At 44.6% G+C, this 27,247-nt stretch overlaps 2 protein-coding genes across 2 annotated transcripts; both read left to right on the top strand.

The window, feature by feature from the left end:
- On the top strand, positions 1-22,141 carry LOC120790679. The gene is made up of 22 exons (XM_040128464.1): positions 1-177; positions 1,634-1,723; positions 2,099-2,207; positions 2,325-2,458; positions 3,461-3,704; positions 3,797-3,876; positions 3,993-4,129; positions 6,392-6,566; positions 6,649-6,804; positions 7,691-7,803; positions 7,898-7,998; positions 9,142-9,311; positions 12,840-12,929; positions 13,072-13,180; positions 13,283-13,419; positions 15,314-15,557; positions 15,639-15,718; positions 15,814-15,950; positions 17,301-17,472; positions 18,209-18,364; positions 19,031-19,143; positions 21,967-22,141. Exons 1-22 carry the CDS (start codon positions 1-3, stop codon positions 22,139-22,141), a joined length of 3,099 nt encoding a protein of 1,032 aa, XP_039984398.1.
- Positions 22,142-22,207: 66 nt separating this feature from the next.
- LOC120790678 (chymotrypsin-like elastase family member 3B) lies at positions 22,208-26,936 on the top strand. The gene is made up of 7 exons (XM_040128462.1): positions 22,208-22,247; positions 22,951-23,039; positions 23,414-23,562; positions 23,990-24,138; positions 25,104-25,246; positions 25,343-25,495; positions 26,841-26,936. Exons 1-7 carry the CDS (start codon positions 22,208-22,210, stop codon positions 26,856-26,858), a joined length of 741 nt encoding a protein of 246 aa, XP_039984396.1. The 3' UTR covers positions 26,859-26,936.
- The last annotated feature ends 311 nt before the right edge of the window (positions 26,937-27,247 follow it).

Raw genomic sequence — 27,247 nt, 5'->3', positions numbered from 1 at the left:
ATGACCTCTCTGCGGCACGTGAACCCCACGGTGAGGGGGATCAGAGTCTCACCCCACGGCGCGCTGCAGAGCCTGGCTGCAGACATCACACGGGAGCTCGCAGGGGTAAGTGCCAGGAGCCCGCGTTTACTCATCCAGCTTTACCCTCGGCCTCAACGTCCCGGAGAAATCCGACAGGTAAATGTGGGACGTCTACAAATGGCAGTCCCGATGCAAGGAAGTCCGAGACTTATTTCCGCTGTGGTCTTTACATGCAAATAGACTAAAGATGTATTAGTCGACGTGCATTTATTATTAAGTGCTGTACTTGAGTACAATTTTGAAGTTCTTGCACTTTACACGAGTATTTCCCATTTGTGCTACTTTACACTTTTATTTCACTACATTTCAGAGGAAAATGTTGTATTTTTACTCCTCTAAATTTATCTGACAGCTGCATTTAAGGTGAAACACTGCAGGGGGCAATGGGCTAAAGATTTAAATTAATACGTATCACCATGAAACTTCCCTAGTTGATTACTTACATAAAGACAATCATTTTTTGTTTTCTGAAATTTTATGCTTAATTATGCCAATGAGGCACTATCTAATTAAATATGCGCTAATTTGCATAAATCTCCTGAACATATTAGAGCCAACGTTTTTTTCACAGAGGGAATCTTGGATATCTCTTCCATCGCTCCATAAAAATTAAAAAAGCCATAAAAAAATATCAATTTTTTAGCGATAAAATGTTATGTAAATCAGGCCATGAATGATATATGAATAAAAACCTTTATAATGTGTAGAAAGGAATAAAAGGGGAAAGGTTGGTGTATGCTAGTGCTACTGAAGTGGAGTTTTCTGGCTCAGTATCTGAGGAAAAATACAATTTGAGAAAAACGGCCCTTAAGGATGTGTATTGTCATTGGAATCTACCGACACAAATAGACAAAGTGTGGTAAAATAAACAGCTAAATGTGTATTTTGGCCGTTTTCTTTCCACTAGTCTGAAAGAAGACGTGTTATGGAAGCAAAGTGGCCCGAAAATCTCAACATTTCATTCAAGTAACTCTCCAACTTATCCAATAGTTCTCAAAAACCAAAGATTGGAGAAAAACTCAGAAAACTGAAAACAGACGTGTGTCAGAAACTTTAGTTTTTCTTCTCTCCTCTTCCATTGATCCATCTCCAGACCCCTCAGATCTATCCGGTGACCCCTTGGAGGAGCCCGACCTCCGGGTTGAGGACCTCTGGACTAAACTAGCTTACTGTACATAAAGTCTTTAAAACCAGCTCCACTTGGCATCAGTCACCGGAGACATTTTACTGCACAAGTTTTACTTATACTTTAGGTAGATTATGCAGCTGATGCTGGTTGGATTTTGACAGCAGGAATTTTACTTGTAATGAAGTATGTTTACATCCGATTAAGTATCCGACTACTTCTTTCTCCTCTAGTTAAACGTCATAAATACCCAGTTTATCATCAATTCAATTGCACCAAATGTGGAAAATGTGAGAGGATTATTACCTTACACTTCCAAATTTCCCATTACCCATAATTTGAGACTATTTTAAAATCCGTGGCGGTTTTTGGTCCACAAGGCAGACTGGACCGACCCTTCCCACATTAACATGCGTTGCCCTGCAGGGGGCGCAGAGGTCCTTCGAAGAGGTGATGGACGTCAACTCAGCTGATCCTCACCAGGCGGGAATGAAACCCGTCTCGTTCGTTCGACAGGTGAGTTTTGCCCTGGTTGGGCGTCTCCTCGCACACCGAGCCGACCTAGCTCTCGGTGGGCCCAGGATATGTCCGTGTGATGATTTTATTTATCCATTAATTGTTTTTGTGTCTAAGAATCTTAACACATTCGTGCATTTGTTGTTCATAGTCGCTGTGATGGTATTTTGTCTGCTGTTATTTTATCACTTTCCATTTTATTGAAGATAATTACAAGTTCGTGTTCTGTACTTTGCAACCACGTTCTCTGATTTCTTGACTAGGTTACTGCTGTAGAAGATTTTTTTTTTTTTTTTTAATCCCAGCGAGGCGCTTGCTGGTTAGTTAAAGTCGTATGAATATCCCTTAGCTTCTTGTGGCCTATTTGCCCCTCAGGTCTTGGCGGCGTGCCTGTACCCTCAGCTGCTGAAAGACGGAAGTCTTCCTCTGGATGTCAGACTGAGGGCTCAGAGTCTCCTGGAGGTCTGTGATGGAGGAAGCGTGGGTGAGGCCTGGAACGCGGTCTTTTTCTGTCCGGTCCGTCTGACATTTAAAATGCCACAGACTTAGCGTTCAAATGGACAAATGTATAGTAGTGGCTTCTCTGATGGCTGATCCACAGGTTCCTACACTGCCTCCTCTGGCATCCCCCACGTCAAGCAGAGCATCGCGGAGTTCATCACGAGACGAGACGCTGGAGTTCCTTCATACGCCAAAGACGTCTTCATTTCTGCTGGTTCTCAATGGGCCTTGATGGTAAAAATGCACTGTCATTATGACTGTTTCATCATTATTTGTTGTCCAGATACCACACTGAGGTAATATTTACTGGAATGTGGATGTTGAAGGGCAATTCTGGCCATCATTTCTATCAGTTATAGTGACACTGGACGCTGGACACTGATGCGACAGAATCAGTTTGTGACCAAGACAGTAGTTCAGCCGGATTATCTAAACCAGGGGTTCTCAAACTGAGGGTTTGCCTTCCCTGGAGGGTCATTGAGGGATTGAAGGGGGGACCAGGGAGAAATAATGTGCAGCATGAGTCTGACTGTAAGCGCTCTGGTGCTGGCAAGGCCTCCAAGATTGACGGTTTGGAGGATTTATTCAGACCGCAGAACGAAACGAATGACATGGGAAAGTTCAGTCAAAACCAACCAGTAGAGCTTCCAAAGACCAAAAAAAAAAAAAAAAAAAAAAACTTTACTGAAGGAATGAAGTGAAGGAAAAGTCCGTCACTGCACCAGAAAACTATGTTCCCGCAAGTCAAACCTGAGCCAGAAAGAAATGGTCGGTGACGAATGCTTACAACAAGTTTAAGTGATAATTTTACTGTTTACCTTCATTTTCTCCTCCAAATAACTTTGTTCAAACCCTGCCTGATGCCTGGTCATCAGTTTTCTTTTTAATGATATCGCCACGTCCTTCGATCTCAACAATCAATGTGATCATTACTGATAGAAATACTGGCCAAGTTGAAGTAAAGCGGAATTATCCTTTAAACCCACAAATGTGAAAGTAATAAACTCTTACGCACAGAATCAACATAATGGCGTGTTTTTTAATGGCTCTGTTGTGTTAAGTTGCTTGTGAAGCTGCTGGCCAGTGGGGACTACTTCATAGTCAGCTATTTCTAAATGTTATTGCGTCATATTGTGTCTCGTCAGGTCACACCTGTTCTGCAAATAGTAGTTTAATGTGGAATAAAAGCGTACATTTTTACACGTTGTTAATTGCAATGTTATTTATTGTATTTAGCTGGTTTTGACCTTGATTGCCAGTGGGGAGGGGGAGACTCAGACAGGCGTGTTGACCCCTGTGCCCTGCCCGCACACGCTGCCCATGCTGCTGGATGAGGCTGGGGTGAAACTGGTCCCGTACCAGCTGACGGAGGAGGAAGGCTGGGCCGTGGACCTGGAAGAGCTGCACCGAGCTGTGAAGACCGCCAGGGGGCACTGCGTGCCCAGAGCCATTTACGTCAGCAACCCAGGAAACCCCACAGGTAAACAACAACAACACAGCAGCTGCATAAAAGTCACCTATTTCCACTTACCTGCTGTCATCAGTTATGTACGCTGCCGTTTGGCCTTGTAGGTCATGTGCAGGACAGGAAATCGATAGAGGAGGTGATTCGGTTTGCTGCAGCTGAGAGACTCTTGCTGTTGGTAGATGAGGTGATTATAAACCAAACTAAACAGAATTAAATCTTCACATTTGGATATAATTGAGGAACTGGCCTGGCAGCCTTTTGCTCACACCAATCCATCTTTTCCTTTCCTCTGCACTGCAGATCTACCAGGACAGTGTGTACGGGCAGGACAGAGAGTTTATTTCCTATAAGAAAGTCCTGTTTGAGATGGGAAGAGAGTATGCGGAGACAGTGGAGTTGATCTCCTTTCACTGTTTATCCTGTGCCTGGTTGGGAGAGTGAGTGCTGCTGTTTGCTGCTGTTTGCTGTTGTTTACTGTTGTTTACTGTTGTTGTTGTTTGCTGTTGTTTGCTGTTGTTTACTGTTGTTTGCTGCTGTTTGCTGTCGTTTGCTGTCGTTTGCTGCTGATGTTGTTGTTTGCTAGTGTTTGTTGTTGCTTGTTGTTGTTTACTGCTGCTGTTTGCTGTTGTTGTTTGTTGTTGTTTGTTGCTGTTGTTTGCTGCTGTTTGCTCTCGTTTTCTGTTGTTCACTGTTGTTTGTTGTTGTATACTATTGTTTGCTGTCGTTTGCTGTTGTTGTTGTTTGTTGTTGTTGTTTGCTAGTGTTTGTTGTTTTTACTGTTGTTTACTGCTGTTGTTTGCTTACGTTTGCTGTCGTTTGCTGCTGCTGTTGTTGTTTGCTAGTGTTTGTTGTTGCTTGTTGTTGTTTACTGCTGCTGTTTGCTGCTGTTGTTTGTTGTTGTTTGTTGCTGTTGTTTGCTGCTGTTTGCTGTAGTTCACTGTCGTTTACTGTTGTTTGTTGTTTGCTGTTGTTTGCTGTTGTTTGCTGTTGTTTGCTGCTGTTGTTGTTGTTTGCTAGTGTTTGTTGTTTGCTGTTGTTTGCTGTTGTTTGCTGCTGCTGTTGTTGTTTGCTAGTGTTTGTTGTTGCTTGTTGTTGTTTACTGCTGCTGTTGCTGTTGTTGTTTGTTGTTGTTGTTTGCTGCTGTTGTTCACTGTTGTTTACTGTTGTTTACTGCTGTTGTTTGCTTACGTTTGCTGTCGTTTGCTGCTGCTGTTGTTGTTTGCTAGTGTTTGTTGTTTGTTGTTGTTTGCTGTTGTTTGCTGTTGTTTGCTGCTGCTGTTGTTGTTTGCTAGTGTTTGTTGTTGCTTGTTGTTGTTTACTGCTGCTGTTGCTGTTGTTGTTTGTTGTTGTTGTTTGCTGCTGTTGTTTACTGTTGTTTTCTGCTGTTTTCTGTTGTTCACTGTTGTTTACTGCTGTTGTTTGCTTACGTTTGCTGTCGTTTGCTGCTGCTGTTTGCTGCTGTTGTTTGCTGCTGCTGTTTGCTGGCAGCTCAAACCAACAGGTGGCTTTTACCAAACAAGCTGATTGGTCAAATACAGGCTACAGCCAGCAATTCTTAAAAGTCCCTTAAAACACTACAGTAAATATAAACTCACAACCCTTTCATATTTGATAACCAAAAAAACAAAACTCTTCTTATTTACTACAGAGTCATTATAGCTGTATTGTGGACAAGCTGCCCTGCTCAAGGGCACTATGACAACGGGAACTTGAACTTTAGCCAAAAAAATTGTTTTTCTTCACTTAAAAGCATTAATATTTGAAAACTTATTTTTATAATGAAAATATTTTTAGTGTAACCCTAAATTCTAAATGGGTAGTTTTCTTCAGTCAGAGTTAGTTTTTCATGGAATAAATCTTTTTAAAATCAACACCAGCACGACAAGACAATAAACACACCCAACCTGAGCCTCTCAGAACAGTCCCTCTTAAAACAGCAGCAGGTGGGAACCAGAATTCCTCTGAGGAAGGGGTCAAGACGTAAATGTTTCACATCAAAATGAATAATATTCAACAATATTAAAATGGAGATGAAATAATAACACTACAGAGTCCGAAATAATATGGTGGAATGAATCCAACTAAAATACACCATTTACCACAGTTTATCGTACAAATCAGTTACACAACATAAATGAGTGAGGTAAACTAAGTAGTTAAATTGATCCATACTGATCTGGTACGTGCTGCTGCAGGAGCATTTGCAGCCAAACAAACGGAAACTACAGATCAGCTCATTTCGCATTCATTTAGGGAGGAAGATGTTTACATGTAGCACATTTCATACCCGGAGGCAACCCGAAGAACTTAGCAGAGAACACAGGCAGGCGCACAAAGAACACAGAGTAAAAACAGTGACAGCAAGAAGCAAGAAAATTCATTTTGAAAGGACAAATAGATCGGTTTGTCGAAGCAGCCTGAGTCATACGGACACTAATAAAAAGTGCGAGTTGGTCTGTAATCAGTAAAATTGTAGATCGGACCACGTAGGTGCATTTAACTGTAAGCTGTGGCAAACAGGTAGCATTCTGAAGAGTTGATTCTCTCAGGGACTGGTAACCAACGTAGCAATCTTTGCCCCGTTCCAAGAGCGAGGGAGTAAATGATCCATCAGTCGACAGAACCACGGAGTCCATGACAGCCGGGAGGGAAGGTATGTATGGTGAGGCTCCGAGTCACGTTCTGCGTCCCTGTCCCAGGTGTGGTCTGAGGGCAGGATTCATGGAGGCAGTCAACATGGACCCGGAGGTGATGCATTACGTTGACACCATGCTGTGTACTAACATCAGTACTCCAGTCACGGGACAGCTTGCTCTGGACATCATGGTCGACCCACCGAAACCCGGAGACCCCTCCTATGACACGTACACACAGGTGATACGCCGACCCCTACGCTGCGGGTCCCTGTCCCGTGTCCTATTACTACTCACCATCTCTGTTGTTCTTTCCGTCGAAGGAGATTCTCCTCTCTCGGGCCACGTTCTCCCAGAATGCTCTGCGGGCTCGGCAGTTCTTGGACGGTCTACCAGGGATGAGCTGTCGGCCGGCGATGGGGGGAGTCTACCTTTATCCCAGACTGCATTTACCGCCCGAGATTCTAGAGCAGGCCGAGGTGGGGAATGTGACCAGAGCCGGTAACACTGACTAATTCACAGCCACTGATTCATTTCACTGTACGAGTCGAGCACCAGTAAAATACTCACCGGTTCCTACCGGTACTGAAACCTTGGCACAGTGGAAGAAAACGAGACTGTGTGGAACAAACTGGGCATTTTAGAGCAAAAGGGGAAATCGATTTTTACTACGGTTTAAAGTTTAAAGTTTGATAAACAAAAGCGGAGTCGGGGGAAAAGTGTAACGTTCAGCGATCTCTGGACCCAAATGCGGATCCGAACGGAGGCAGGCTGGATGAGGGAGGTGACTGGTCAACGAAATGCACTTACAGTTATACAGGTAAACGGGGAACCAGTATCACAGGTGGTGGGAAAATAAACACCAGGAACTGACAGTCCAGTGTGGGGAAGAAGCCCGAGGGAGCGAACACGGTAAACGGGATCAACAGCAGCCCCCAACACAGGCGACCCCGGCTCCCGTTCTTTGGCCTGACCGCAGTGTGTGATTCTGGTTCTGGAAATGCGTCACTTCCCGCCTTCCGTTCGTCTCCCCTGCGGGTTCTTCCTGACTTCCACGTGGTTTACAAAGCGCGGTTAGGCCGGACAACGTGCAGCGGGTGAGCGCGAGCGCGCATTGGCCCCGTAGCCGTGTCAACAGGCGCGGTGGGCTTCTCGTGGGACGAAACCAGAACCGGTAATCGTTGACCGTTGTCCCTCCCAGCGGACAGATGCATTTCGGTCTTTTGCAACACCTAGGAACAGAAAACCCTCGAGTCCATCGCACTGCAGTCGCGTCGGGAGCTGCGGGATTTCATTCATTCACAAAATACGTATGAAGTCATTCTGTCCGCGAGACGCCGGAGACACTGACATTTCTGTTTTTAGATTCTAGGGATGGAGGCAGACGTTCTTTACTGTCGGAGGTTACTGCGGGAAGAAGGTGTGTTGGTGGGAGCAGGCAGTCAGCACGGCGAGGCAGCCGACAGGCTTCACCTGAGGTGAGAGACGTGGCGCAAGCCTCGTCGGTCAGCCCCCCCCCCCGCGCGTCGCGCCGCCTCAGAGAGTGACTGCCTTGTGTTCTCGCCCTCGCAGGCTGAGCGTCCTCGTCCCGCCGGACGCCCTGGAGGCGGTCCTGGCCCGCCTCGGGTCGTTCCAGCTCCGCCTCATGGGAGGGTGTCCCCACTCCGACGGGGGTGAGTATGACCGAGGCCAGCGGCCACAAACGCCGCGCCGCTGTCGGCCATCCGCAGAGTAAGAGGGTCAGCGGAGGGCGGGCGGGGAGGCGGGAATACCTCTGTGGAAGCGAGATCAAATCAAAAAGAAGTCCGAAAATTCAAAAACACAAAATCGAATAGAATAAAACCGTATTGCACCATTACATTCACTTATGGGGATATAGGTAATAGTACTACACGGAATAAACTGTATGGGGATAAAAGACTGTGACAATTCACAACACAGTTGACAGTACAACACACACAGTTGTAGGATCATATGGTGGATATATGCAGTATGGAAAAAATCTTCGCCAACGCTACGTCTGGATGCATGTGAATCCACCTGTAGAAAGATATAAGATATAATACGGTATTTCCGTGTGTGCAGCGTGAGTTCCTACGCCTCCCTTGGATAATGTGCCGATTTGGGAACGGGCCGTCGGGCCGCAGTGGCAACACACGCGGCGCGACGGAGCAATTTCCGTCACTCCGGCGGAGTCACGCGGAGGTCCCGAACGTGTCGGCGTGCGGGTCAGGCCTCACGTCGCACTTCGTTTCTGCGCGTTTCCAGGTCTCGCCACGTCACGTTTTCGTTCCTCGGTTTGATACGAGTGAGGGAGGGAATCCCTCCGGCAGATGTTGCGGTGCTTCAGGGCGCCGCCCCCGAAGCCGCGCTGTTGACATCTCCGCAACGCGCGGAGTCATTACCGGGAGCGCTTTCCCCTACTGAGGCGAGACCCCTCGGAGAGCCTGCTGCTCCGGCCTCCGCCTGCGCTGTACGTTCACCCTGCGGGGTCTTTTGACCGTGTCAGTGTCCGCGGGGCCCGCACCTCGCCCCGCGCCCCCGTATAAGCGTGCCGCTGACACAAGTCGTCGAGTCACACGGACGCCCTGAAAGTTCCCAACGACGCGTGGAGCAGAGCGGGAGACAGCTCGCTGGGGAACAGACATTCATCTACCGAGAGTGACAACGATTCTTCAGGTGCGTTTGGCCGATAACACCGCTCTCGACTCGCTCCTCCTCTGCGTCCTGGAGCGCGCACTCCTCGACAGGCTCGCCTGACCGGGCGCACGAGTCTGATCAAACTCATCCATCTGCCTCTGGTCTCGTTTGCTCAGGACATACCTGCGGGACAGAGAGGCACCCTGGGCGCACCGGCGCAGGCCCCGGTGCCGAAAGCTTCTCGCCCAGGACGCGTCCGTCGGAGCAGACCGAGCGGGCAGAGATGAGCTCCGCGCGGCAGGTGAACCCCAGGGTGCGGGGCATCAGGGTCCCGACGACCCTGCAGGTAATATGGATTCAGTGCTGATGCGTGTTTAGACATTTCATGTTGTCGGATTGTGCAAACGAACAAGTTTGCAGTATATTTATGTTGTAACCGCTGGTGGTGGAGTTTTAACTTCTTTATATGGGCCGACTGTTGAGTAGTTGAATCAGCAGCTGGCCATAGCTTTTTATCAACGTCTCATATCTTTTGTATGTAAAATGATAGTCTGACAACTAACTAGTAATATAATATAATATATTATACTACATTTATATAAATATATCAAATAAATGTAGTGGAGTGAAAAAAAATACAATATTTTCTTCTCTGTATTGGAGTAGAAAGAGAAAGCAGAGAGGCAAGTTTGTTTGTGTAGCACATTTCATACAAAAAGGCAGCTGGAAGTGCTAAAAACAAAAAGAGAGAGAGAAAACAGTATAGAAACATTAAAAGGCAAATGAAAAGAATAAAAACCCATTAAACGAAATGCAAAAAGTTAAGAACAGAGACATGCTGTAAATGCACAATAGATTGTTCATGAGCAGAAAATGCAAATGCTCAAGTACTTCCAAACTGTGCCTTGCATCTGTTTGACAGCTGTAGTCACTTTGCAGATTAAAGGTTTACATAAACATATAAGATATAAAAATACTGTAATACACCCAACTGTATGTAAAGTAGTTAAAAATGATCTTGGCCGCCTGCAACATCAAAATGCTGCCATCATGTTACCATCATCAACACAAATTAAAATAAAATAATATATAATCTTTAAAACTCTGATAAGGAGCTATTTTGAATGAGTACTTATACTTTTGATGCTGTATTTGCTGATAATACTTATGTGCTTTTACTTTAGTAACATATTGAAGGGTATTATTTGTACCGAGGTGAGGGATCTGACTACTTCCTCCACCTCTGCAGTATGAATGAAGTGTATTTATGCAGCAAGTGTCCTACCCTTAACGCTTCAGTTTAACTTGTTCACACACTTGGTTTATATTCAATTTTCAATTCAATTCAACTCAATTTAATTTATATAGCTTGAAACCATAACAGAGGTTATCTCAGGGCAGTTTTCATATAATTTATATATAATATAATAGTACTAATAAAACTAAATCTAATATGATGATTATCATTACTATTATTAGATTTAGTTTTATTAGTACTATTATATATAAATTATATGAAAACTGCCCTGAGATAACCTCTGTTATGATTTGGCAATAAATAAATAAAAATGACTTGAATTGAATTTCATATATGATGGTGCCTGACTATTAAGGGCTTTGTAGGTGAGGAGGAGGATTTTAAATTGTATTCTGGATTTTACCTGGAGCCAATGCAGAGAAGCTAACACGGGAGAAATGTGATCTCTTTTCCTAGTTCCTGTCAGTATTCATGCTGCAGCGTTCTGGATCAGCTGGAGAGTATTTAAAGATTTGTTGGGACAGGCCAATAACAAGGAATTCCTGTAAGACCACCTAGAAGTAACAAAGCATGGACTAGTTTTTCTGCATCTTCTTGAGACAGCATGTGCCTGATTTTTTTGTCCTTGAAGTTTGTTTTATGTGGGGGTTACTCCGAGATTCCTAACAGTGGTGCTGGAGGCCGGGGCAATGCCATCTAGAGTAACTGTTACATTAGATAATGTGTTTCTGAGGTGTTGGGGCCAAGTACAATAACTTAAGTTTTGTGTGAGTTTAACAGCAGAAAGTTGCTGATCTTCCAGGTCTTTATGTCCTTAAGGCAAGCTTGAAGGTTAGCTCACTGATTGGTCAGATTCATCAGGCTTCATTGACAAGTACAATTAGGTATCATCTGCATAACAATTAAAGTTTATGGAGTGTTTTCTGGTAATATTACCTAAAGGAAGCATATATAATGTGAATAGAACTGGTCCAAGCACAGAACCTTGTGGAGGTCCGTGACTAACTTTTGAGTATATGGAGGATTTATCGTTAATGTGCAAAAACTGAACATGATCTTATAAACAGGACTTAAACCAGCTCTGTGCTATGATGCACTCTAAGTCCTGACTGAAAATCCTCAAGTGAACTATTATCATGTAAAAACTCACACAACTGGTTGGCGACAGCTTTCTCAGGGATCTTAGAGAGAAAGGGAAGGTTAGATATGGGTTAGATATGGGTCTACACTTGGCTAAAACATCTTGATCAAGCTTTTTAAGAAGAGGTTTAATTACAGCTGTTTTAAAGGACTGCGGTACGTGGCCTGTTAATAAAGACATATTGATTATATCTAGCAAAGAGGTGCTAACTAAGGGTAAAACTTCCTTAAGCAGCCTAGTTGGGATGGGGTCTAAGAGACAGGTTGATGGTTTAGATGAAGAAATTCTAACTTGTAAGTTGATTGAAAACACTGTCTCTGAGAACCCCAAAAGGCAAATGTGCACTTGAAGGCTACACCCTGTACATTACATTATGCTAAAAGACTGATGCTAAAGCCCACAGTTCCCAGGCAGGAAGCCAGCATCTTCACCAGTTGTTGATCCATGTGGAAGTTCTGGGAGTAAAGATAGCTGGGTGGCTCTTGTGTCGTAGTACATTATAAGAAAAATTTAAGATCAGACTGTTATTTCTTCCTGACATAACCCTATTCAGATGCTTACTGTAGAAGAATATGCTTGGGCAAACAACATAGAGGTTAGATTTATGCTCTACTGTTCAGATTTTCAAAGAGTATGTTTCACCTTTGGCATCTATGAGAAAAGGCTTTGACGATGAGTACGGACGAACAGAAAAAGTATACAATAATTTGATTTTTATTGGTCTTTTTGGTCTTTATTGGTTTATGAATTTTTGTTTGGCATGTGGCTATTGATGTGTTAAGCTGCGAAAGTATCTCCTAACTAATGTCAGCCAACTATACAATCGGTTCGTAAAGTCATAATCCTACAAGAGCAACTTCGTGGACTGGTGCGCTGCGACACAGCCGACACAAAGAATTACCAAAGCTGTCCTTTGGGAGCGTTGCATGGAGCTTCATTTCTGCAGTTTCTGGGCCCGTATTGCTAGCTAGCTACTTCATATTCTATTCTATTCCATTCTATTCTATTCTGTTCTACTGGTGCTCACAGTCTTCCTGGAAGTATCTCAGACATCTTAGATATTATTTAGTTTTAGTCTTGCTTTTCATTGTGGAAAAAAGGTCATCAACAGATTTTTCCTGTCATAGTTTTTGACACTGTCAGTTTGCGCGTAAAGAAATGGTTTTATGGAACCGAACTGGAGAATTAGCTCCACCAGCTGTTTATCTCAACAAAACAACTCCTAATATTTGCACGACAGTAGTGGATGGAAACACTCAAAAAAATTAATTAATTAAAAAAAGGATTTTTTTACTACACAGAGGGAAGTCAGTTGATTTTACATAACAGTCTTAAAGCCACTTAAGGTTAAAAAAAAGAGGGACATTGAAGGTTAACGGGTTAAAGAGATGAAAGAATGGAGGATAAAACTAGACAGCGAGGGTTGGAAAATACAACCGGAGCTTGTGTCTAAACCCAGACTTTGTTCTTCTCAGGGATCAAAGAAACCCTTCAAGGAGTTGATTGATGCCAGTTTATGCGATCCCCACAGGGCAGGGATGGCACCCATCTCATTGGTTCGCCAGGTTGGTGTTTTATGTTCTATCTATGTGTGCTTCTGTGTATGTGTGTCTACCTGCTGTGCCTGCTTCCCTGGCCCCCTGTGTTCAGTCCGACAGCTACAAACTGAGCCTGTCTACGTCTGTCGTTCCCTGCTGGTTTTCTCAGGTCTTGGCTGTGTGTCTGTACCCTGAGCTCCTCGAAGAAAAAAGCCTTCCTCTGGATGCCAGGCAGAGAGCGCAGGGGCTTCTGGGGTCCTGCAATGGCGGGAGTGTGGGTAAATATAAATAATATTATTTCATCTGTAGCCCACAGATTTTAAAACACCTGGCCCAAAATAATTCATAGACTTCAGAGCTATCCACTTTGTCAGTGACAGGTTCTTACTCGGTAACCCCCCATGGCATACCACGTGTCCAGAAAAGCGTCGCTGAGTTTATAACGAGGCGAGATGGTGGAGTGAGTTCAAATCCTGAAGACATCATCTTCTCCACTGGTTCTCAGAAAACTTTGTCGGTATGAGAAAAGATATTTTTGGGACTATTAGTAGTATATTTGTCAACACTTTACTTTAGGTCTCCCTATTTAGCATTCATTAGCTACATATTAATATTTACTAATGAAACAAATAAGTCTTCATAGGAGATGTTACGATTTTGACAAAAATGTTACACATCATCATTAAGAAAACACTGAAAATATCCTTATAGCTGCATACAACTACATTATAGTGTTATGAGCCATTTATTGAACGTGTTTATACTGTTAATTAATGCTAAATAGGGGGATGTAAAGTAAATTGTTAACGTAAATTTATAGTAGCGAGGTATCGTTTAGGAACACGTCACAAATCTCCACTTCCCATTGATGAACATCCATAGAGCTACTTGGGAATCACAAAAAAGTAATATACATCCACGTTAGGTGTAACACCAGCAAGCTAACATGTTCACAACATCTTAGTTTAGCGTGTTTTGCGAGCTAACGTAATTTTTACACGTATTTCGTCATAAACCAAAGTATTGGACAAACTAACATTTTGACCTGATGTTTGCGTTCTGTGGCAAGTTAAAGGTCACCAAAAATATATCTAATTTATCCTGAGGGGAACACGAATATCGGAACCAAATTTCATGACAAGCCATACAACAGTTCCGGAGGCATTCCACACAAAACCACAAATGTGAACTTGCCGGTGGTGCTAGGGGAAAAAATCAGAGGAACACCAAAGTCATTAGAATTGAGCCTCTGGGTACCATGGACGTCTGTACTAAATTTCATGGTAATCCATCCAATAGTTGTTGAGATATTTCAATCTGGACAAAAGTTGTCAACTGACCGCCATCCCTAGCCATGCCGCTAGCATAACTTCAGATCTTGGTTCATAATAATCATGTTTGTACGTTTACTTTCATATCAAAAGTAATCCAGTCATTGTTGTTGCTACATCCGTGGTTACGGTGCAGTCAGTTAATGCCGCATGACTTTCCGTGATAGAAAATGAGAGTTCGCTGAGGGCAACACCCAAGACCGCTACTGATATTGGGCTACTGTTGGTTAAAAAGCTCGTTAGCTGGGCCCATTAACATAACGGTTTTACTTTATTTACTTCAGAGCAGACAAACGTACTGATTGACCCATTCCCCACAGTTTTGCTCTGGTATTATGGACTTTGAAAAGATGATACGAAAAAGACACCACCCTCCAGACTCTTGAGATACTGAGTGTTGCTCATTCAGCATGTGTAGAAAAATCTGAAGCTTGACAGTTTTCCATACCTTGTTACGGTTGCTAAAAGGATTTTAGCGTAACCACTTGTCACCCTCTTACTTTTTATCTAGCGCCATCGTTAAGTTGAAATTTCAATTTGTCCAATACCTTTGTTAAAGACCAAATGCCACCGAAACTAATGAGCCTCAGATATGTTCCCTGTAGTTGGTGCTATTAGTGCATGCCGACACGCTAAACTAAGACGGTAAACGTGTTAAACATTAACCTGCTAAACATCAACATGTCAAACACTGTCATCGTGAGCATGTTAGCACATTTCTCTTTATGACTTTTTTCCATTTAAATCTTTAATAACATAAGATTTGCAGCATCAACCAGTACCATTTTTTACTTGACCACAACTTGATAATTATTGAAAACGAACTGTCTGCCTCAACTTTTATCCATCTTACAATACTGTAATTATAGCCTCGCAAACTTGCTACGGTGGCTGAAGAATCTCAGTCTTGTTAGTTAAGAGGTAGTTAGTATATCTACTTCATAGTCAGCTATTTCTAAATGTTATTGCGTCATATTGTGTCTCGTCAGGTCACACCTGTTCTGCAAATAGTAGTTTAATGTGGAATAAAAGCGTACATTTTTACACGTTGTTAATTGCAATGTTATTTATTGTATTTAGCTGGTTTTGACCTTGATTGCCAGTGGGGAGGGGGAGACTCAGACAGGCGTGTTGACCCCTGTGCCCTGCCCGCACACGCTGCCCATGCTGCTGGATGAGGCTGGGGTGAAACTGGTCCCGTACCAGCTGACGGAGGAGGAAGGCTGGGCCGTGGACCTGGAAGAGCTGCACCGAGCTTTGAAGACCGGCAAGGGGCACTGCGTGCCCAGAGCCATTTACGTCAGCAACCCAGGAAACCCCACAGGTAAACAACAACAACACAGCCGCTGCATCAGGGACGTCTCCCATTTTAATGTCTGATACTAACGATTATTTATCCTGCTAGGTCATGTGCAAGACAGGACAACAATAGAGAAGGTGATTCGATTTGCTGCAACAGAGGGCCTCGTCCTCTTGGCTGAAGAGGTGATTATAAGCTACACAAAGAAACAGGCATCCAAAAGACTTTTGTTCGCACTCACACAAGCTCCTTTTTTTTCGTGTCTTCTTGGACCCTCTAGGTCTACCAGGACAGTGTGTACGGGCAGGACAGAGAGTTTATTTCCTATAAGAAAGTCCTGTTTGAGATGGGAAGAGAGTATGCGGAGAAAGTGGAGTTGATCTCCTTCCACTCGATATCAACAGCCTGCATGGGAGAGTGAGTTTCACTGGTGTTTCCATAAGAGCAGGCATTTTCTTTGGCCCAGTCTGTGACCTCAACACTCGCTACTTGGTTATTTAACCACATTCTCTACGATGAGTATCAAATTACAAAAATGAGGACGATCAGCGTGCCGATGGTGCTAACGTGCATGTTGACTATTTTCAATAATGCACTGATAGTTAGTGGCACTACAGTGGAAGAAACTCGGTGTCCTCTTGCTACGAACCCCGAACTCCCTTGATTTTTCCACTGGGGCCTAAAACGCCTGCTTGATTTGCTCGCCTTGTCACTTGCAGACTGGTACAGTGTGGTCACCTCTTTGCGAAGTAATTACTGGTGCACGCCTGGCACCTGCCTGTGCGGCAGCTCGAGGTCCACTGACCATGAACTACGATTCATTATATCACCACGTCAACATTAATTTATCATGCTGGTTTAATCTGTTTTATCATTAACTTAGTTTAGCAACTTGAAGTTATGGTATCATGCTGGTAGAATATTCTACCAGGTAGTGGCATAAAGTATGTCAGTGTTGTTGCATAGTATTTGCTTTCTCACATGCCACCAAAAAAAGGCATTGTGTCTCCAAGCCGGCAACGTGTGTCACAGGTTTCCACCCGCCCACACCAGGACAGAGACCGTATAACTGGCTTCAAATGGCGTTTGCAAGGACATATTTTTTAGGAAGCTGAATACACAATGTGCCAAGAGCACTGCTAACAAACAAAAAATTAAGTAAGTAACATTTTTGGTCTTCAGCGTATCATAAACCTCAGGTTTGATCACAACAACCACAGGACGTACCCCTGGATGGTTCAGACAGACTCTCACAAAAATCTAACATTTGAGAGTCAAGAGTCTGTTTACCAGCAGTGGGTTGCATCTTCAGAGTTAGATTCATGATCATGATCCCACAGATGTCTGCAGTCGTCTCAGGATACCAGAATGTTTGTAAAATGTTTGAAACAATAGTTTGGATCCGATTATACCAGTGAGTCTGTACATGCTGTGTACTGTATAATCATCCACGTGCAATGATGGAGGTATGTGTGTGTGTGTGTGTGTGTGTGTGGTTGTGTGTGTGTGTGTGTGAGGGGTTGTGTGTGTGTGTGTGTGTGTGTGTATATGTATGTATGTAAGGTTACAAGGTTAAAAATAACAAAGAACTGAACTGGAGTCAGTCGAGTCAATGTACTGAATGTCCAGTGGCCCGGTTCTTGTGAATAAAGTGAGATGAAAAATTCCCCTTAAATTCAATCTCAATGCACCTTCAACCTTAACAAAGACAAAGAGTGTCTTTTCTCTCCGGTGACTCATTTAACCCTGTGCTCACCCTGTTTCTAGGTGTGGTCTGAGAGGAGGCTATATGGAGGTAATTAACGTTCACCCAGCAGTGAATAACTATTTAAGAAATATGCAGGCCACTTCCAGCCCTTCAGTTATACCACAGCTGGCCCTGGAGGTCATGGTCAATCCACCCACACCTGGAGAACTTTCATATAAAACATTCAAACAGGTAAGGAGACAAGGCAGTGGGAAAATAAACTACATTTCATCCGAAACGATTACTGGCAAATACAGTCAGAGTCAATGCCAGTCAATTCAGTACAGTGTCTTACAGCGTACCGCTCCCAAGTGTAATCATTTACAAAAATGCACCCTGTTGCTCAATATTTCTTTTCTGTTTGCTTCTGTGTCAAAGCAAAATTCTCGATCCTGCTTGTCCGTTAAGCAGAATATCTCAAAAACTGGGTGACATATAAACGTAATTCCTTTTTTATCCAGGGATCCTGTGTATTTTTGAGCACTTTAACTCTTCTTTTGATGAATTACTGCACTGGCAATACATAAATGGAAAAAAAAAAAAAAAAAATCGAGCGCCTTTATTCCATGATTGTCCTTCATCACCTCAATAATCAGACAAATTTGGCTCTGTTTTGGTTGCAACTTACTCCAGACAAAAAGATGTTTAGATGCTAGATTCTCCAATATGTTCACTCGCTGGTTTACAGAAAGAAAAACAATGAGCTGAAAGACGCTAAAATGCTCCGTAGAAACGAGGGAAACTGCAGAGTTCGTCACTGTGAGCGACACCTTTCACGTGATGCGTAGTCGTTTCTTTTCCGTTGTTAATCTAAACATATTCATTACTGCAGCTTCAAGTCGCTGTCAGGGGAGTTTTTTCCAGGTCCGGCTTCTACGGTCTTTCAACTGGTAACCAGTTGCCGTCTTTTTTTTTTCCTCCTTCGTAGGAGATTCTTCACACTCAGACAACGCTGTCCCAGAATGCTCAGCGGGCCTGCGAGTTCTTGAACGGTCTACCAGGGATCGACTGTCGACCAGCGATGGCAGGAGTCTTCCTTTATCCCCGTCTGCATTTACCACTTCGGATGACAGAGGAGGCCAAGGTCAGAAAAGCAGTGCACGGACATTCTCACCTCAAGTTGCAAATCCAAAGTCTACGGCTCTGATATGTTTCATTTATTAACGCTTTCCGATGACGCGATTGATTTGGATCCACCGGTGATGTCTCACGTCCATACCTTCAGGTATGTTCAGTTTAAAAAATACAAAACACTTAATTATTGTATGTCATTTATAAGGTCAACAAAACTATGCTTGTATCTTTAAACATCTCTGATGTTGCTAAAGCTTTGTTTACAGCCATAGTATTTGTTTTCAGAAGTACAACATGTGCTTAATTATGATTATGTGATGAAGACACAAAAGGCCACTTTTAATTTTAATTATATACGTACATAAATTAAAGCCGTAATTCAATGGTAAGAAGCAAACTCGTAAGGCCAACTCATGTTCTTATGTAGTCGTGTGTCTCCATAAATATATATATACTGTAGATGGTTGTACTTTAACACCTGTTGACAGTACAAAATCTAATATTTCACTTCACAACAAATTGAGGAACTGAACTGAGGAAGAAATTTATGAAAAGTTGAATTGCCGACGGGCTCAGAATTAGACAAAAACAGAACGTGCATAATCCAAATTTACAGCAAATCATAAATGAGGCCTTCATAGTTGACACAAATTGCTGTTCTCCTCATTAATTCCAGATGTTAGGAGTGGAGGCAGATGTGCTTTACTGTCAGAAGTTACTGGAAGAAGAAGGCGTGCGTCTGGGGCCGGGCTGCGAGAATGGACAGGACGATCAAAACTACCACATCAGGTGAGAAAAAAAGTCCCCTGTGTGTTTTAGATTCTACAGTGAACTCGATGTCCGTGTGCTGGTTGAGCTTCAGACCTTCAGAGTGAGGACATATGTTTGGAAAGTGAGGACACTTTTTGAAAGGGACGACGTTGTTTGAAAGTGTGTGTTGGGGGGGGGCAAGAAGTCACTTTTGAAAAGTGAGGGCATTTTGAAAAAAACTAGGATATTTTGGAAAAACCCGGACATTTTAGAGAGACGGACACTTTCTGAAAAGTTTTGGAAAGTGAGGACATGTCTGGAAAGCGAAGAAACCTTTAAAAGGAGAAGCCACTGTTGCAGAAATGAGGACATTTTTGAAAATACGGGAAATTTGTTAAAGTGTTAAAAATTAAGGGACGATGTTGGAAAGTGAATTTTGAAAAAAACAAGGCCATTCGGGAAATCAATAATATATTGGAGGTCAGGGACAGTTTATAAATGGTGTTGGGAAAATCAGGACATTTTGAGGACATCCTGGAAAGTATTGGAAATGTCTGAAGTCTAAAGCACCTGTGCGTTTGTTTGTGTGTGTGTGTGTGTGTGCGTGCGTGGTGCGTATGTGTGTGTGTGTGTGTGTGTGTGTGTGTGTGTGTGTGTGTGTGTGTGTGTGTGTGTGTGTGTGTGTGTGTGTGTGTGTGTGTGTGTGTGTGTGTGTGTGTGTGTGTGTGTGTGTGTGTGTGTGTGTGTGTGTGTGTGTGTGTGTGTGTGTGTGTGTGTGTGTGTGTGTGTGTGTGTGTGTGTGTGTGTGTGTGTGTGTGTGTGTGTGTGTGTGTGTGTGTGTGTGTGTGTGTGTGTGTGTGTGTGTGTGTGTGTGTGTGTGTGTGTGTGTGTGTGTGTGTGTGTGTGTGTGTGTGTGTGTGTGTGTGTGTGTGTGTGTGTGTGTGTGTGTGTGTGTGTGTGTGTGTGTGTGTGTGTGTGTGTGTGTGTGTGTGTGTGTGTGTGTGTGTGTGTGTGTGTGTGTGTGTGTGTGTGTGTGTGTGTGTGTGTGTGTGTGTGTGTGTGTGTGTGTGTGTGTGTGTGTGTGTGTGTGTGTGTGTGTGTGTGTGTGTGTGTGTGTGTGTGTGTGTGTGTGTGTGTGTGTGTGTGTGTGTGTGTGTGTGTGTGTGTGTGTGTGTGTGTGTGTGTGTGTGTGTGTGTGTGTGTGTGTGTGTGTGTGTGTGTGTGTGTGTGTGTGTGTGTGTGTGTGTGTGTGTGTGTGTGTGTGTGTGTGTGTGTGTGTGTGTGTGTGTGTGTGTGTGTGTGTGTGTGTGTGTGTGTGTGTGTGTGTGTGTGTGTGTGTGTGTGTGTGTGTGTGTGTGTGTGTGTGTGTGTGTGTGTGTGTGTGTGTGTGTGTGTGTGTGTGTGTGTGTGTGTGTGTGTGTGTGTGTGTGTGTGTGTGTGTGTGTGTGTGTGTGTGTGTGTGTGTGTGTGTGTGTGTGTGTGTGTGTGTGTGTGTGTGTGTGTGTGTGTGTGTGTGTGTGTGTGTGTGTGTGTGTGTGTGTGTGTGTGTGTGTGTGTGTGTGTGTGTGTGTGTGTGTGTGTGTGTGTGTGTGTGTGTGTGTGTGTGTGTGTGTGTGTGTGTGTGTGTGTGTGTGTGTGTGTGTGTGTGTGTGTGTGTGTGTGTGTGTGTGTGTGTGTGTGTGTGTGTGTGTGTGTGTGTGTGTGTGTGTGTGTGTGTGTGTGTGTGTGTGTGTGTGTGTGTGTGTGTGTGTGTGTGTGTGTGTGTGTGTGTGTGTGTGTGTGTGTGTGTGTGTGTGTGTGTGTGTGTGTGTGTGTGTGTGTGTGTGTGTGTGTGTGTGTGTGTGTGTGTGTGTGTGTGTGTGTGTGTGTGTGTGTGTGTGTGTGTGTGTGTGTGTGTGTGTGTGTGTGTGTGTGTGTGTGTGTGTGTGTGTGTGTGTGTGTGTGTGTGTGTGTGTGTGTGTGTGTGTGTGTGTGTGTGTGTGTGTGTGTGTGTGTGTGTGTGTGTGTGTGTGTGTGTGTGTGTGTGTGTGTGTGTGTGTGTGTGTGTGTGTGTGTGTGTGTGTGTGTGTGTGTGTGTGTGTGTGTGTGTGTGTGTGTGTGTGTGTGTGTGTGTGTGTGTGTGTGTGTGTGTGTGTGTGTGTGTGTGTGTGTGTGTGTGTGTGTGTGTGTGTGTGTGTGTGTGTGTGTGTGTGTGTGTGTGTGTGTGTGCGTATGCCCGAGGAATCATCCCGTTTTCTTCAGTATCAAACTAATCCTCTGACCATTGTCTGTACATCCATGACTGGTGCTAGTTTGTCAAAATGTGAACAAATATAGGCTTTAAAAACGTTTCAAAAAACGGGGCCTGTACCGACCTGTGGCTGTAATTACCTGATCTCTTTTACCTGATCTCCTTCTCCTGATGGCTGTAATTTGCTCTGCCTCTACGTTCTCATCCATTCACGTGTTCACTTGCGGTATTGTAGTACTGTATCATTTTACCATTTTAATGTGTATTCAGTTCAATTTAATTCAACCCAGAGAACTTTATTTATCCCCAGGGTGGCAAGTGGCACACATGCACAGTAACAACTAGAGAGGAGGGCACAGAAGTGGTTTAAGGTTACGGCATGTTAGACTGTGTGGTTTCAAGTAATTCGGGTTCCTTTTTTTGAGTGTGCCCCCCCCCCAAAATCCTGTGTATTTGACATTTGTTTAAAATATGGTTAAAATGACTTCAGATGATGTTAAATCGTTAAAGTCAAAGCATTAAGAAATGTATTAAATCATGGAAACGTCGGCACAGTTTGAAGATTGTCTGAGGAAATAAATCGAGATGAAATCACATCTGGAGAGTTCTGCACGGTCATTTCTTTTTCTCAGCTTTTCTTCAGACCTAGTCCCAAACGCTCCACTAAAGGACAGAGAGCCGCTGGTTTATGAACGCCTGGCTCTCCTCGTGCTGCCGGGGGTCGCGCGAGGACAGGTGACACAGCTGCGACCTTCCCAGGGTCACAGACGGGACCGTGTTTGTGCTTGCCTGCGCGAGCTCCGATAACGGGGTGCATTCTGAAGGGTATAAAAGCGACACGGAGAGCCCGGGACAGTCCACCCCGAGGAAGTCATGACCAAAGTGGCCCTTGTCCTGCTGTTTGCTGCCTACGGTGAGTCTCTGTGTGTTAGAGCCCGATCCAGGTCCGGATTAAAGGGATCAGTCGGGAGTTGGTCTGTGTTTTTCTTACCACCATCGAGCCCCATGAAAGGATGGACGTCAAAAGGGACCATGTCACGTTACCGTACGTAATCCCTCCATCCTTTGTCACGGGTCAGTGAAGGCCGCACACTCAGACCGCGAGGTACCGGCCGGAAGCCGCTGCAGTTTTATTCCCCCCGCCGACCGCCGTGCGTGCTAACTACGAGAAACTTTATTATATTATTTATTTTAAAAACCACTTCAGAGTTGGCAAAGCCAGATTGTAGGAGCGGGCGTGAGGCGTTGATGGGTTGTACCGCACGAAGGCGTGTGGTAAGTAAAACGCAGCGATGTTCCTCTCTCGGGGTCAGCGAGGGGGGTCGTCCCGTCTTCTGACGCAGTTCTCGGCGGTGAGGCCCGACACAGCGTCCGGCGACAGACCTCGCGGCCACGTGACGGGCCACGTTGAGCGGCCTTTGGGGTTGAACCAGAGGCGGACGGCGTCGCCGTTTGCCCGAAGACCAGATCCGCTTCTGTGTTTAAGAGACGCGGTCAGTCTGTCAGTGTGTAATCTTAAAAGTCAGCCGCTTCCCACGGTATTCGTCCAATGTGTCCCAGTAGTAGAGCCGAGCCCACATCAGCTGTTGTAACATCCGCTTCTCCCTGTGGTCCAGCCTGCGGGTGCGGCACGCCCACCTACGAGCCCGCCGTGAGCCGCGTCGTCAGCGGGGAAGACGCCCGTCCTCACAGCTGGCCCTGGCAGGTGAGACGGCGGGAGGAGACGGGGGGGGGGTGACACGAGGTGCACTGGGCTGTGTGTGTAACAGAAAAACTGCATCCTGCCAAATGATCCGAATCCGGTTGAATCAGCTCCTCCTCTGAAACAGTTACAACACAGACTGAACATTACGACCTCCACGAAGGCGGGATTTCCTGCGGGACTGTACCTACTGAAATGGCAGCTGGGTGTATCCTTTAATTCTTTTAGTAATTCAGATGTGTGCATTGAAATAACAAAAAGAAAAAAAAACAATGATGACAGAGATGCGTACATAGCAAAACAAGTAAATAGATAGAAAGATAGAAAAACTGGACTCGCGATCACTTTTTGATGGTGAACTCGTTGGCGAACACCAGCGACCTCCTCACACCTGTGGAGGAACGGCCCGACTGGTCGTGACTCCACTGCAGGAGAGTATGCCTGTCAGATCTCGTACCTACCGCGTGGTGCTGGGGGCGCATGACCTCAGCCAGGAGGGGGGCGGTGAGCAGATCAGAGCCGTGGAGTAGTTCACTGGTAGGTGTCAATCGAAGAGAGAGGCTTCACGCCAGCGACCCGAGCGTGAAACCCTACCTAATTTCTGTCTCCTAGGAATTACGTTTACGCACAGCTAAACTGCCACGGCAGATATGTTTTGTGGAAACTGTAAGTGAGGTGACGTTTCACGAGCAAATCTTAAAGCGGCGTTAATTCACTTTCTGGCCACTTGGGGGCAGGTGGATTCCACAGCAAGCTAGAAAACACACACCCCTCGTATATTCTGGCCTTACTGAGCAGTTACTGTAGCTCATGTGTTGCGGAAAAGATTTTCAGATTTGTGATTTCATTTTTTAAATTTTCTTTTTTTTGGAAAAGATAAAATTCTTCCTTTCCCAGGGATCTTTGCTCATCTACCTCATTACATTCTCGTGATTTTTTTTTTTTTTTTTTCTCCACTCGTTCAGTAATGACATTGCGATGATCAAACTGGCCTCCCCGGCCATTCTGAACGACAAGGTGCAGCCTTCCTGTTTGCCAGAGAGCGGCGAGGTCGTCCCCAACAACTACCCCTGCTACATCACCGGCTGGGGCCGACTCTACAGTGAGTGTTTTTAGTGCGACGACGCTACGCCTCTCGTCCGCAGGCTGACACGCGGCTGTACGGATCCAGTACAGTCACGCATTTAATCTCAGCCACTTCACACGTGTTTACCGGAATTGCCAAAGCCGGATTTGCGTTCGGATTTAAGACCGGGTTAGCATAAAAAACGAAGCAAACGATACTACACCACCGGAAAGAGGTGCGACATGAATCATAGGACGTTCTTCTAAAAAGGCAACTAGTTTACATACTGTATCACCTTTGGCTCATCGAGGTGAGAAAATTAACTCAAAATTCAAGCAAAATTATATTAAAACGTACTTTTTTCCTCATTTCCCCACCATTCTTTTATTTTTAGATTCAGTTACCATATATTTCACACATTTCTGCTTGTGTATGGATAAAACACATGAGATACGTGTTAATAAGTGAGCTTCAGAGGTGCTGGTAGGTTGAAATTTTTTTTTTTTGGAACTTCGGACAGAGCCAGGTTAGCCGTTTCCCCCTGTTTCCAGTCTTTATGCTAAGCTAAGCTAACTAGCTGCTGGCGACAGACTGAGGGTGGTATCCATTTTTGTCATATAACTCTCAGCAAGACAGCCAATTATGTCGAAACCATTTCTGTTTGTCTGGTTTTACGAATCAATAATACGTCGTGTGTAGGTGAAGGTTTACAGCCGTAGTTCTGTTTTGTCCACCTCCATCCTTCTCGTTAAGCGTTTTACTTCTTTATAACGCTTACATTTTTGTTTTTTTAAATGTCCTTTCTTTTCACTTGTAAAAACTGCAGTCCGACTTTTAAAAGATTAATTTCGTCAACACAGCTATGCCACTGTAAGTTTTTCACATTTGATCGCATACTTCTTATACTTGACAGGCTTTAGTATTTTAGCCACATTTGGATTTTTTTCTGCTCTGACTTTCTTATTTTTTATTGTTACCTAACGACGACGTCTCTCCCGCAGGCGGCGGTCCCCCTGCCTCTAAGCTCCAGCAGGCTCTTCTTCCTGTGGTCGGACACAGCGTCTGCAGCAGCGGCAGCTGGTGGGGGAGCAGCGTGAAGACCACCATGATCTGCGGCGGTGGCGACATCCGCTCTGGCTGCCATGTACGCACCGCTCCCTTAATGTGGTCCTCACAACGCAAGAAGGGCTCTCGTCGTGTGGGTCTGTCGCCTTCACTTGTCTTCTGTCTGTCTCTGCAGGGGGATTCAGGTGGTCCCCTGAACTGCCGGGGTGGTGATGGCATCTGGTACGTGCAGGGTGTGGCCAGCTTCGTCTCCTCCCGAGGATGCAACACTCCCATGAGGCCCACAGTGTTCACTCGCACCTCTTCCTTCACCAAGTGGATCAGTGACGTGAGTCTCCATTCAGAGAAAAAGCACAGTTGCACGTGAAATACAGATGTTTGACAAATTCTATAATAGAAAAGGGTCTTAAGGTGTTGGGCGGCCGTGAGTGTCCAGGTCAGCTTCGGTGCTCCTTCTCAGATATTCTCCGCATCTCTGGCACTTTACTAGAGGGATGAGTAACCTTCTTTGAAAAAAACAATCCCTCATTTTGTGTTTTGACGACAGTGGTGGAGAGAGCTGCCGTCCAACATGTCGCACCATGGCCCGTATTTATCAGACAGCTAAAACGTAACATTTGGGGCTCAGGTAAAAGATTAAAGAAAAGATCCTTCACTTTTACTCCCAGTGGCAAACTTAAAAATAAATTCAATTTATCGAATTTCCTATGACGCGAAATGCTGTTAAATTTAAGAGAGTCCCAGTGGTGCCTAACGTCAGATAAGAGTTGATCCTCGGGTTGTTTAAAAAGGTATAATATTTAACTTTTCCTCATTAAAATGTCTAAAAAGAACAAGACCTATGTATTTTGTGGAGTTGTCTACTCACATTATCCCGAATGTTTCCGGCAGTTTTCAAACCAAGAGAAATCTGTCACTTTAATCAAGGTAACGGTCCGTTTCATTTGGTCGCCCGTTGATGGCGTCATGCCCCCCCCCCCGCCCGCGCACGCGCCAGCGTCGTGGTTGCCTGGCAGAAGCGGTCGAAATGAGCTTTTTATACCGTTTTAAGCCACATTTTTTTGATACGCTCCCGGTAAAAACCTCCTGAACATTTAACACTGAAGGAATCCTAACCTGGGAGAAGCTGACAGCCATGACTGCAATGGTGGTGAAGACGACAACTCCCATGATTCCATGCCACTTCAGGACGTCACCGAACTCCCATCTTTTCTCATTGTGTTGACTGAGAGACCCGCAGCTGCAGAACCTTTTCTTCTTGACTACTATTAGGTCAACTATAAATAGATGGATAGAGGATTCAGTATTTCCCCCGGAGAGTTTAATCTTCCCGGCTGTGTGGAAAAGGTTTTGAGCAGGCATCTTGGTGTAAATTACAGAAAATATAATCAAACAGTTAACTAAATCAAAAATGACAGAGCCTAACAATTCAACATTTCTGGTACTTTTGTGTTGTCTGGTCAAAGTGCCCGATGTGGGGGGTCATGTGGTGAAACATGATCTCGGTATGTTTAAAATCCTGGTTGCAGACTTGTATGTAACTTTCATGCCTAGTGATATTAAAACATGTACTATACAGTAGCTCAGAATGAAAGAGCAGTCTCCTCGTGTGACCTGCAAAGGGCGTCCGCTTATTTGCTAAATGTGTGTGTTCTTACGCTTTTATCTTTCAGACTATGCTGCAGTACTGACGACCCGGAGGCCTCTTGACTGTCAGTAAAGTCCGTTTCGTCAGTTCCTGTGTCTCGGATGTCTTTCGGTTTTCACACTGGAAAAAGTGACAGAATAAAGTATAAACTGAAAACTGAAACTGAAATTTTTGATTGTTCAGTGACACGGCTGCCCCGCGTCGCAAAGCGCAGACATGGAGGAGCTCCTCCCAGCTGGAAAGACGATTAGCTTATAGCCATTGATGGATTCCGACACAATGGGCCCCTGGGCACAGACGTGTAAAAAGGCCCCTCTGAAAGAGACACAAAACGACCACAAGCCCTGCAGACGTGTCATTTGTGGTAGTTTTCTGTCACTTTGTAGATGTTTTGTGTCTCTGCGGTTGTTTGGCATTGTTTTGCATTTGGGG

This window comes from Xiphias gladius, chromosome 6, assembly GCF_016859285.1.
Source record: "Xiphias gladius isolate SHS-SW01 ecotype Sanya breed wild chromosome 6, ASM1685928v1, whole genome shotgun sequence".
NCBI classification, from domain to species: domain Eukaryota; kingdom Metazoa; phylum Chordata; class Actinopteri; order Istiophoriformes; family Xiphiidae; genus Xiphias; species Xiphias gladius.
The sequence above is the reverse complement of the archived record's forward strand: the minus strand, read 5'-3'. Positions and strand labels throughout refer to the sequence as shown.

Excerpts from the sequence above, each read along its gene's own strand:
- LOC120790679 (XM_040128464.1), top strand. The coding sequence starts at position 1 with ATGACCTCTCTGCGGCACGTGAACCCCACGGTGAGGGGGATCAGAGTC. Across the intron at positions 2,208-2,324 it reads CTGTGATGGAGGAAGCGTGG|GTTCCTACACTGCCTCCTCT; the intron begins GTGAGGCCTGGA and ends GCTGATCCACAG. Across the intron at positions 6,805-7,690 it reads AGATTCTAGAGCAGGCCGAG|ATTCTAGGGATGGAGGCAGA; the intron begins GTGGGGAATGTG and ends TTCTGTTTTTAG.
- LOC120790678 (XM_040128462.1), top strand. The coding sequence starts at position 22,208 with ATGACCAAAGTGGCCCTTGTCCTGCTGTTTGCTGCCTACG. Across the intron at positions 22,248-22,950 it reads CCTGCTGTTTGCTGCCTACG|CCTGCGGGTGCGGCACGCCC; the intron begins GTGAGTCTCTGT and ends CCTGTGGTCCAG. Across the intron at positions 23,563-23,989 it reads GAGCAGATCAGAGCCGTGGA|CCACTCGTTCAGTAATGACA; the intron begins GTAGTTCACTGG and ends TTTTTTTTTTCT.